Source organism: Argentina silus (assembly GCF_951799395.1).
Source record: "Argentina silus genome assembly, chromosome: X".
Classification (NCBI taxonomy): Eukaryota; Metazoa; Chordata; class Actinopteri; order Argentiniformes; family Argentinidae; genus Argentina; species Argentina silus.
In genome coordinates, this window is record NC_139653.1 from 43,226,757 (window position 1) to 43,239,245 (window position 12,489).

General features: G+C 41.4%; 1 protein-coding gene across 1 annotated transcript; it reads right to left on the reverse strand.

Annotated features, from left to right (window-relative positions):
* LOC310823430 (flotillin-2) lies at positions 1–11,922 on the reverse strand. The gene is made up of 11 exons (XM_083696290.1): positions 11,741–11,922; positions 10,724–10,799; positions 8,717–8,807; positions 7,464–7,587; positions 6,828–6,946; positions 6,430–6,543; positions 6,140–6,259; positions 5,600–5,814; positions 5,125–5,308; positions 3,656–3,805; positions 1–3,221 (listed from the first exon to the last, which is right to left on the reverse strand). The coding sequence occupies exons 1-11, from the start codon at positions 11,787–11,789 to the stop codon at positions 3,183–3,185; spliced, it is 1,281 nt and encodes a 426-aa protein (XP_083552416.1). The 5' UTR covers positions 11,790–11,922; the 3' UTR covers positions 1–3,182.
* Between the last annotated feature and the right edge of the window lie 567 nt (positions 11,923–12,489).

The following is a 12,489-nucleotide window of genomic DNA, read 5'->3' on the forward strand; positions in this document are numbered from 1 at the left end:
TCATTTGATCTTATTTTATTAGAATGACAGTTAAAGACTGAAGTACCACTACTGTAATATGATGTTATACACATACATATGGATAACATGCACAGATAACATGCAGGATCAATCAAGGTCAGTTGAGACATCAAATAAAAAAGATCTACATTGACACAATTGGTGGCTAATGTGGTTATGTGGGTGAGCATATCTATTTGACACAGTAAAGTGATGACAATTTTCACATGAATACAAAGAAAACAACATTTCAGAATTGCTTCTGTATCAAACATATCATTAGTGGTTTGTTTACAAATGCTATGCTTACGAAGAACAATGCAATTGGTTGTGAGAGCCACAGCAACTCAAGATGAAGAGCTTGCACACAATGGAAACATTTTCACAGTATTGGCAATGTTACAAAAGCTGCAATGAAGCATTATCAAATGTAGAACAAACAAATCAATGAGGGCAGCTAAACCAAGAATCAAATAATTTCACAGTCATTCATTTCTCACATATTATAAGTAATATAAATTAAACAATGAAAACATTTTTGGAGTGCTGATATTCTCAATAAATAATGGATATAGAACTAAAGTGTGTCCCATTATAGGATACTCCCATTAACTGATTTCTAATGACCATACATATTTGATTCATCAAATTAGCAATCACATCTAAATACTGTATCTGCACCAGATTATTTGTTTCCTGCCTGTTCTCATATTTAGGGCTATTCTCCATCTTGGTTAAGCTTTCAGAATAAATTGTGAGTATAAACTAAAAGCATTCAGTACTTTGGTCCTTTACTTACTACGACTGGCCACAATACAACAACACATATATTAAAGTTTGACTATTCACCTTGGAGTGAGTTCAACAAACATATCCTATTTCTCTGTTCACCTACCGAAAGACAATATAACAAAGACATGAAGGTAATGTAAAATAATTACAGTGGAACAGCATATACTAAGTTTCACAATTACATATAATTAAAAGCAAGATAAATCACTGAAAGACATCGAACAGCATTGTCTAAACAGCAGTTATGTCTCTGAGTGTTTGATATGAGAGTAAAAAGTTAGTTTAGCAAAGATAACTTTGCGGACAGACCAAGAAGGACTGTCTACATGGCTTAGATTTTTTATAGTACGATTAAAAAAAGAACATATTGGTTGTAAAAAACAGACAAAAGTCTATGTATGAAGTTCAACTTAATGAAACCTGAAAAATTAAACTTCAAAAAGTTGAAGAAATTAAATTAGAGTGAATAAAATCACTACTTAAAAACAATTTCCCCAAACTCATGCTTTCTAAATGAATTCCTAATTATGAAAAGTAAAACTAAAGAGCAACTACTGGTGGTTGGCTATGAGTAACACCAATCTACCTTTTCCTGAACCAAAAGACCATTCAAAGCCTTTAGTTCACCTCAATGAATCAGATACTGAACTTCCACTGACACAGAGCCGTTTCAAACAATTAGCCTGCGACATCTGTGCTCCATTTCCCTCCCTCAGACCACTTCCAATCACATTCATAGCATAAGAAAAATTTCCACCACAAAATATGACTCATAACCAAACAAACAGAGGGATCTGTTAAAATATAACCTGGAAAAGATGTACATGGCATTCATGAAGAGAGAGGAAATATGATAGAACTATAACCAAACACAAGATCCTTAAGATTGCCCTAGGTACCATATAGAGTGTCTTTAGGAACGGGACTTGTTTGAGGATAGTGAGCACCTGTTTAACATGATTGCAAAAACCCATAACGGAAACCCCAAATCCATCATTAAAAGACAACTGAAATTAATGAGTGTGAAGTCAAGTTAAATGACAGCAAGACGTAACAATTACATAGTGTGAGATAGGTACGGTGGATGTGGGAGTATTACTGAGGTTCAGAGGTTGCATTAACCGTTCACCCACATTAGCTTAAATAATATGGTAGAGTTTATGAGAGAACAACAAAGGTGAACATTTGACAATATATGGGACGGAAGGGCATCTATGTGTATATATATACTCTGTGTGTGTGTATGCATGTATGTGTGTGTATGTATGTATGCATGTGTGTATGCATGTATGTATGTATGTATGTATGTATGTGTGTGTATGTATGTATGCATGTGTGTATGTATGTATGTATGTATGCATGTATGTATGTGTGTGTGTGTATGTATGTGTGTATGTATGTATGTGTGTGTGTGTGTGTGTATGTATGTATGTGTATGTATGTGTGTGTGTGTATGTATGTATGTATGTGTGTGTGTATGTATGTATGTATGTATATAGAGCCTTCAGTAAGTATTCACCTCCCTGGACTTTTTCCACAACACAACCTGAGTTTAAAATAGATTTAATAGTTCTACACAAAATACCCTCTCATATCAAAGTGAAAATTATGTTTTAGAAATGTTTACCAATTAATAAAAAATGAAAGGCTGAAATGTCTTGAGTCAATAAGTATTCACCCCCTTTGCTATGACACTTTAGCCTAATCCACCATGCAAATCAGAGACCCTATAAAAACAAAGATATTCATTCTGAAATCACATTAACTGTTATCTTTGCACTCAGATGGACTCAATTCAACTTATTGAGTGATTGAAGACAGTTTTGCATTTGAGCTAATTTCAGGAGTGTCATAGCAAAGGGGGTGAATACTTATTGACAAAAGACAATTTAATTTTTTTATTAATTAGTAAACATTTCTAAAAATGTATTTCCACTTTGACGTTATAGGATATTTTGTCTAGATCAGTGACAAAAAAACATCAATTACATCTATTTTAAAGTGCGGTTTGTAACACAACAAAATGTGGGAAAAGTCCAGGGGGTGAATACCTACTGAAAGCACTGTGTGTGTGTGTGTGCGCGTGTGTGTGTCATACACACACAGACACACACACAGACACACACTTTTGGTTTCAGAGGCTTCCACGATTAAAAACAATTAGAATTATATTATAAATAATAATAATAATCATAACTAATAACTCAAAGAGTATATAAAGGAGCAGCGGTGCATGCAGATATTCTGGTCCTATGGGAATTAAGGCACCAGAGGTTCCAAAAAATTCACTTGTTCATATATATAAAAAACAAAAATCATTTTCAAGTGCATTTGAAGGCAGTCTATGAGTGCATTAAACAGATATGAGAGTAGAGAGGAGTTGATTGTTTTCAGGCTTGAGCATTGGTCAGCTGCTGAAGTAAAGGGATCTGTTGAATAAAAACAGTCATATCAATGCCAGTATGAGAGTAAGCTAATGTTGCTGACAAGGTGGTGCAATCTTGGGTATATTCAGTGAGGTGAAAGGGCAGATAGACACTCAAACACGTGATTGACATACCCCAGGATTCTGTGGAGCATTTTCACTTCTTATTATAGAATTAATAATAATAATTTATTACATTTATAAAAGAGCTTTTCATTACACAAGAATTATCTAAAAGTGCATAAAATAAAAGATAAAACAGCAAAAAAAGAACAACAGCAAAACAAATATATTTAACAATATCACAAATGCAGCAATCAAAATTTAGGAGGCCAGCCTTTTACCTATTAATTACCTACTGCATGTTTATCACTGCAGATGTTATGCTGAGCCGCGTCATGCTGAAGCCAGGCTGATTCCCTTCCTTCTCATGCTCACCTTTGTTATGTCCACTCCAGTGAGAGCGTTGACGGACACAGGAAGTTCAGCTACGAGGCGGGTCACTTCGCTTGTCACGCGGCTGCTCTCCCCACTCAAGATGACAATCTCACTGGTCCTGGCCAGTGGGGCCGCCACCTTGGCTGCAATCTGTGAAGAAGCAGTTTTTTTAAATTAATTTAAATTCTTATATATATAACAACAATATTATATAATATATATGGCACTATAACAGACTTTTAGAGAGCATCCTGAGTTATTGCCTGACCTGTTGGTACAGGAATGTGAAAGTGGCTCAGAGCAAGCGGGATAGGGAAGATTGTAAGGTCATGGGGGGGAAATCATCGGGCAGCAACAGCTGTCATCCCTCTATCTGGCTAGAGTCCTGCAGAAGGCAGACAAGATTGCGCTGGACTCTTCCCACCCACTCCACCCTGATTTTTAACCCCTCTCCTCAGGTTATATCCCCAAAGCAATCATGCACCTGAACAAGACATTGGACCAATGAAGCACATGCACTTTATTAGCACTGCACCCCCCCCCTTCAGCAGCCCCCCCCCTTCAGCAGCTCCCCCCCCCCCTTCAGCAGCTCTCCCCCCCCCCCTTCAGCAGCTCACACCCTTCAGCAGCTCCCCCCCTTCAGCAGCTCCCACCCTTCAGCAGCTCACACCCTTCAGCAGCTCACACCCTTCAGCAGCTCCCACCCTTCAGCAGCTCCCCCCCCTTCAGCAGCTCCCCCCCCTTCAGCAGCTCACACCCTTCAGCAGCTCACACCCTTCAGCAGCTCCCCCCCCTTCAGCAGCTCCCCCCCCTTCAGCAGCTCCCACCCCCTTCAGCAGCTCACACCCTTCAGCAGCTCACACCCTTCAGCAGCTCCCCCCCCCTTCAGCAGCTCACACCCTTCAGCAGCTCCCCCCCCCTTCAGCAGCTCACACCCTTCATTTTGCACAGACTCTAGACTCTAGCCTACTATGGATAGGACTAATTGTGTATGTTGTATCGGTGAAGGCTATTTTTAGCTTCAGTCTTTTATCATCTATCTTTAGTCTTTTATCTTGTCTGTTGTATATTTTTTTTTATGAACTGCTGCCGCACAGAAGTTTTCTGAATCTGAATAGGCGGTATTTCATAGATCACATGACGTGTGTACTTCATACGTTAAATGAACTCTAGATTGTGAGTAACTTAAGATGACCTGCCACTGCGATTATCTGCCATCTGCCACTGTGCCTGTAACAAACAAATACTTGCTTGGAAAAAGATAATCTCTGGTGGGGGGTTGCCTATATCAAATCCATGTCACACAATTCAAGATGGGGGGGGGGGGGGGGGGGGGGCATTTTTTGCCTTAAAGGGATAGTTCACTATTTAACAACTTATAGTCAGACGGTTCCTGACCTTGAATCTACGGTCATGTGTCCAGAGGGAACCAACTTAAGAGCCACACAGTGATTGGCCAGAGTGTTTACCTTGGGCAGGGCCTCCAGGACCAGGGCCGTCTTCGCTGCCGCTCCATACTGCTCGTAAGCCTCAGCTTTCAGCCTCATCTTCTCAGCCTCGGCCTTCCCCACCGCCTCGATGGAGCCGGCCTCCGCCTCTCCGATCTTCCGGATCTTCTCAGCCTCGGCCTGGGCTATCAGAACCTTCTTCATCCTGCAAATCAGAACACATACTCGCGTCAAAGCCGGACGTAAATTGGGCTCACCTGACCGCCACAATCACATAAAATACAGTACTTATAATGTGGAAGCATCCTATGAGGCCAGGATGCTAAGGAAAATATTGTTGTGTTACAGAAAACAGTGCATATCAAGTTGAATCAGAGATGCATTACGTGGGTCTCAGTGGGGCTATATGACAAAAGAAAACAACAACTGCAATGTGTGATGCACATGAACGAAGTTTAAATTGCAGCTGTGGGAGTACAACATAAGGTTGACTTACTTCAGTCCCTCAGCCAGCTGCTCTATCTTGTAGGCCTCTGCCTCGGCAGGCCTTTTCACCGTTGCAATGAGCTCCTTTTCCATGCGGTCGATCTCCTTCTCCTCGATGGTGATCTGCTTCTTCCTCTGCACCACCTCAATCTCCATCTCCTCCAGACGAATCTTCTGCTGCTCCTTCGCCGCCTGCAGCTCGTACGCTAGCTGAGCCTCCGCTTTCTGGAAGGGGGGGGGGGGGGGGGGGGGGGGGTAGGAGAAAGAAAGAAAGAGAGAGAGAGAAACATGAGCATCCATGCTGGAAGATGAGTTTGGATGTCTAATTTGGCTGGTGAGGGAGGAAGTTGATTAGGACTTATCATTGGCTATTACAATGCTCCACACACACAGTTTGGGCCTTAAAGGATTCGGCTGTATGTGAGACATCATCATTCCACCAACGTCAAGTAATCCCCCGTGCAGAAAACGGTGCTACTGTGGCATTCTAGCAGACTGTAGGAATTTCACTTGATTTGATTCTGGTTGTGGTTGTGGTTGTAGTGCGGACCTTAGTGTTGACTTCCTGGTTGAAACAAGCCTTCTGCAGTTCCAGTGCTCGTTTTGAGTCGGCCATCCTAGTGTCTGCCTGGAACTTGATATCCATCATTTCCTTCTTACACTCCGCTTCCTGGACAGCATGACAGAGAGACAGAGAGAGAGAGAGAGAGAGAGACACAGAGAGAGAGAGAGCACGAGAGGGTGTGACAGAAAGGCGGGAGAGAAATATAGGAAATCAGCTAACAAGTGTCTATGATGAAACAGAGGATGCTATACGCACAAACGGACAAACCATCTTACCCGTATCCCAGCATCCCTTTCTGCTTCAGCCACACCTATGTCTGCATCCCGCTGGACTGCTGCTGTCTGCGTCTTCCCCAGAGAGCTCAGGTAGTCCAGTTTATCATACACGTCCTACACACACACACACACAAAATTTCAGCTTATCATACTCAGCCTGAGAATCTTGAGTGTACAAAAACATCAATAAGCGTCCTTCATCAAATGTGATAACATCTGATTGATTGACGCACTTGCACTGGAGAGCAGATAGCACACACAAAATCTCATTAGCCAGAGATGCTGACAGTGCTGACTCACAGCTACAGTACTAGAACATAATTCTAATTATACAAGCCACTGAAAGAAAAAGGTCAGCCTGGCCTTACTGGCGCCATGGTGCTGTGCCACCAACCCACCTTGATGGTGAAGCTGAGGATCTCGATTCCCATCCTGCCTACATCAGGGGCTGCCACCTCACGCACCAGCTTGGCAAACTGGTCTCTGTCCTGGTAGATCTGCTCCACAGTCAGTGTACCTGCATATAGGAGACTGGGTTAGTATATCTACAGTATAACACTGCATATCTAGCTTACAAACTATTCTCTCTCTCTCTCTCTCTCAAATCAGTGTGTTCTCTCACCTCTTTTGGAGGTCTGGAGAATCTTTTATCAGTAGAAAGAATGTCTGTTGTAATGTCAGTTGTCTTTTTTGGAGCTACGCCCAAGCAAGGCATTTGACATTAGCAAGGCATTTGTCAAAAACGGTTTTCCAGCCCTTTGTAGCTAGTTTTTGCAAAGGATTTCCCAAACCCGAACTTGAAAAGCCTAGTCTCAACAAGGTTACGTGTTGTTGTTGTTTGTTTTAGCCATTTTTTAGGTATTTTTTCACTCCCACAGCTAATTAGCAAAAACCATGAATGAGTGACAATAGATTCAGCCACTGATTTATGTCGACAACTTACAGAGAACATAGCTGACACCAACAACTTCAAATCAATTACTTCAAACTGACCAAAAACACAAACAGTTGGATATTGGAGAAAATTGCCTCACCTAAGATTGAGCGCAAATGTCCCTCCAAGGTTTGCAAAACCACACCTTTGATTTCAATGACGGATTTGCCCAAAAACTGCTCACAAGCGATTGCCAGCAGATCAATATCTGTCATGACTTTGATCTGTAGATGAGACGGAGGAGAGAGTTAGACTTCATAAACAGCCTGAATAAGTGCTGAGAGGTGGAATTAAAAGGAAATCTCAAGAACCACAGCACCCCTTCACTTTTAACACATTTTCTTGTGTTAGACTCAATTTAAAATGGATTAAATTAAAAAAATTTGCCATCAATCCACACACAATAATATAGAATGACAAAGCGAAAACTCATTTTTTTAAATTTCAGTAAATTTATTAAAATTGAAATACATCATGAATATAAGTATTCAGACCCTTTGCTATGACACTTTTAAAATGAGCTAAAATGCAAAAATGTCATCAACAAATCACTACATAAGTTGAATTTATTCCATCTTAATGCAAGGATAATTCCTGCATTCCTGAGCAGTCATGTTCCTCTCCATTTGCTCAGTTTGTAATGACAACCTGATACACAGTGTGTAATTGTTTCCTATGCAAATCAAAGACCCTATAAAAACAAAGATATTAATTCCAAAATTACATGAACTATTATCCTTGCGTTAAGATGGACTCAATTCAACTTATTGAGTGATTTGTTGATGACATTTTTGCATTTTAGCTAATTTTAAGAGTGTCATAGCAAAGGGTCTGAATACGTCATGTTCATGATGTATTTCTGTATTTCAATTTTAATAAATGTACTGAAATTTCTAAAAACCTGTTTTCGCTTTGTCATTCTGGGGTATTGTGTGTGGATTGATGGCAAATTGTTTTAATTTAATCCATTTTAAATTGAGTCTATAACACAACAAAATGTGGAAAAAGTGAAGGGGTCTGAATACTCTCCGAATGCACTGTATCAGTTAAAATTAAAAATATCTTAGCATGTCCACCAGAAATAATACCAAAAGGACCATTAAGGACTGAAAATACCATGTGAAAATGTTTTAATAATGTGTAAAACTTCAAATAATAATAAGTACCTCATAGATAAAATTGATATGTACAAATTATTTACGTAAAAACAAATACAACAAAGTACTGAGGTCCTCCTACGAAGGCTTTTATGGGTGGCTGGGCTCATAAAAAAAAAGAAAAAGAAAAAGAGAAGCACTGAAGAAAATCTGGAAATGGGATTAGGGAAGGTGTGTGTCTTTAGTTATTGTTTACCTGTGCCACCCCTGTGACAGTGATGGCAACCCCTTCTGCTGTCTCAACATCCTCACACTTGGGTTGGAGAGTCATAATCTCCAGTGTAATCCTACAGTCAATTAGAAAAAATGACTTTCACAGCAGGTGACACAAATGAGACAGAAAATAAGATCTGCATACCGCATGTGATGGAATAGAGAGGTAATGGAATCATTTGGAAAACAGACAAGGAATTTTTTCTACCTGCACATCAACATCCTTGTGCAGTCACGGGGGGGTGTTTTACAATGCAGACAGGCAGTCATGGAATGTTTCCGTTGTGTAAGGTTTGTGGTTTTGGGAGTTTTACTACCATTATTGCCACACTTCCTTGACATACCCAAAGGCCTTTGGTAACTGGCTGTCAAACAATGCTGCAAAACCAAAACTACAAAACATTCCATATCACTGAGGGATAACAACTTGAGGTGGCCGGTCAATCAGTGAATAGAGCCAGCACCACAGACAGTTGTGAATAGGGGCAAGAATGTGTACAGTCTGGGCCAAGTGGCCTTCGCCAATGTTTCCATTACAAACATTCAGAACTCATTAACGCAATCTAGGTCACTCAGAAAAGTGCTATACAAAATAGAGGAATAGCTTTTCACTCTGTTCTCCTCGCTGATTGGATGCAGATGACCAGTGTTCATGTAAATGATACCTGTGTGGGATATATGATCGTGTAGATGTTTGATCTGCATCTCAAAACCTCAGACCTTCTACCCAAAATGGTTTGTTGCTTGTTTGTAGGCCTTTAGGCTACAAGGGAGAGCTTAATGAGCCATTTGAAATATATATATATATATATCAGAATGGGGAAGAAAGGTGATTTAAGTGACTCTGAACGTGGCATGGTTGTTGGTGCCAGACGGGCTGGTCTGAGTATTTCAGAAACTGCTGATCTACTGAGATTTTCACGCACAACCAACTCTAGGATTTACAGAGAATGGTCAGAAAAAGAGAAAATATCCAGTGAGCGGCAGTTCTCTGGGCAAAAATGCATTGTTGAGGTCAGAGGAGAATGGCCAGACTGGTTCGAGATGATAGAAAGGCAACAGTAACTCAAATAACCACTCGTTACAACCAAGGTATGCAGAAGACCATCTCTGAACACACAACATGTCAAACCTTGAAGCAGATGGGCTACAGCAGCAGAAGACCACACCGGGTGCCACACCTGTCAGCTAAGAACAGGAAACTGAGGCTACAATTCGCACGGGCTCACCAAAATTGGACAATAGAAAACAGGAAAAACATCACCTGGTCTGATGAGTCTCAATTTCTGCTGCAACATTCAGATGGTAGGGTCAGAATTTGGCGTAAACAACATGAAAGCATGGATCCATCCTGCCTTGTATCAACGGTTCAGGCTGGTGGTGGTGGTGTAATGGTGTGGGGGATATTTTCTTGGCACACTTTGGGCCCCTTAGTACCAATTGAGCATCATTTAAACGCCACAGCCTACTTGAGTATTGTTGCTGACCATGTCCATCCCTTTATGACCACAGTGTACCCATCTTCTGATGGCTACTTCCAGCAGGATAATGCGCCATGTCACAAGGCTCACATCATCTCAAACTGGTTTCTTGAACATGACAATGAGTTCACTCTACTCCAATGGCCTCCACAGTCACCAAATCTCAATCCAATAGAGCACCTTTGGGATGTGGTGGAACGGGAGATTCGCATCATGGATGTGCAGCCAACAAATCTGCAGCAACTGCGTGATGCTATCATGTCAATATGGACCAAAATCTCTGAGGAAAGTTTCCAGCACCTTGTTGAATCTATGCCACAAAGAATTAAGGCAGTTCTGAAGGCAAAAGGGGGTCCAACCCGGTACTAGCAAGGTGTACCTACTAAAGTGGCCGGTGAGAGTGTGTGTGTGTGTGTGTGTGTGTGTGTATATATATATAAATAATTGCAGTTAGACTGACTAATTATGAACATTTGACAGTACCACACTGACATCACCAGCAGCCTCACCTTTGAGTATCTGAGATGAGCCACCAAGCCCAGGCCCAGCCTCCCATCACGTAAATCTTTTCATCCGAGCAGCCACCTGAGGAAAGAAAAGCATTCAAGGCAGTCACAAGATGTCCATTGGGAACATAAGGCCACTCCTGTATTATTCATGCTCAGCTGACAACCTTGTCCGAGACATTGTTACAACATACATACATCTATCTGACAATCAATTAATTAGGTAGCTTAGTAACAGGAGAAATGTTAACATATTGTATCATCATCACCTAATACATTTGATACAGCGCAATCATGTGACAGTGTGTGTATTGATATGGAACCAATAGCTCAAGGATGTAACTAAACTAAACATGATGGTGAACAGACCACGACTTAGCTAGAGATCATCCATCAGTTTACATACCTACTGATGGTTAGGTAAACATAGCTTAGGTGACAAGCCACATTCAAGTTCACTCTTGCTAGTTTGCTACCAATATACCGGTCGCTATTACTAGAACTGTGTTATCGAGCTGCTTGACTAATAGGATAGAATCATGACACGAGTTGAAAGAAGCTTAGGAATATCTTAGCTAGCTATTACAGCTACAGCTCGCTGTAATATGACTAGCTAGCAAGGAAAATACCTAAGTAATGATGATCAAAACGTTTTAGTTTGAATGACAACTCTAGCTACATAGCTAGCTGGCCCATGCTGTAAAACATGCTAAAACGTTACTAGTATGGAAAACCTCCAATGGGTGTTGGTGAATGCACCAACACCCATTTGGCTAGCTCAACTAGTAACAAGCAAGCTGGCGGCTGCTTCCTCTGTTACTTTGTGCAGCTCGGATTTGTCATGTTGCCTTGGCTTTATCTTACAATTCATAAGCGACCGAATCCAATGATTCATAATCACGCATTCAGTGGAAAACTGTTGGTGCACGGACGAACCACTAGCTAAGCAACCATTATATTTGACAAGCTGGCTAATTATACGTCGCTGTTGTAGCTAGCTAGAAAGCTAACAACACCTACCAGAAACAACCAGGGCTTCATTTGGTCCAACTGTTAGGCAGCTCCCCATCTTCTTCCGCAAATATTTATTCACAAGTAAGCCTGCAAATGCGTATGTATTGTTTAATACTAGCTATGTGTCCAGTTCGATGGTCAGATCTGTCTGTCACACCAGAGAGAGCGACTTCAGCTAGCTACCACTTTCCTGCAAGCCCCCGCCCCAAGTGAAGATCTGACGTAACGTTTATCATAACATGCGCTGGCTACCCAGGGGCTCCGCGGAGTAAGGTGAAGTGTCCCCTACTAGCCGAGCACTGACAAGGGCTGAGTTTGTTGTTTTCCGCACTGATGGGTTAAGGTTGGATTTGCGGAGGGTAAACTCATCCCAGATCTGTGCCTAGGGCAAACTTCACCCCAGCGCGGCCGGGGCTCCCCACAATCACTGCTCTTTTCCTAGGTGCCAGCAGCCTATGAACAAAAGGGGATATGAACGTTCGGTCTGATGGTGTTTGACTGGTGTTTTCCCTGACCAAGTGACCTGACCCACAACAACTAATGTACACACCTGTGGCTGTCCTCTCGACATAATTGGTATGGATTACCAAAGCCTGAAATCAATTCAATTGGAGCTAGATCACAGCAGTGACATCAGTTCAGTCCATATATACACTCACCGGCCACTTTATTAGGTACACCTTGCTAGTACCCGGTTGGACCCCCTTTTGCCTTCAGAACTGCCTTAATTCTTTGTGGCATAGATTCAACAAGGT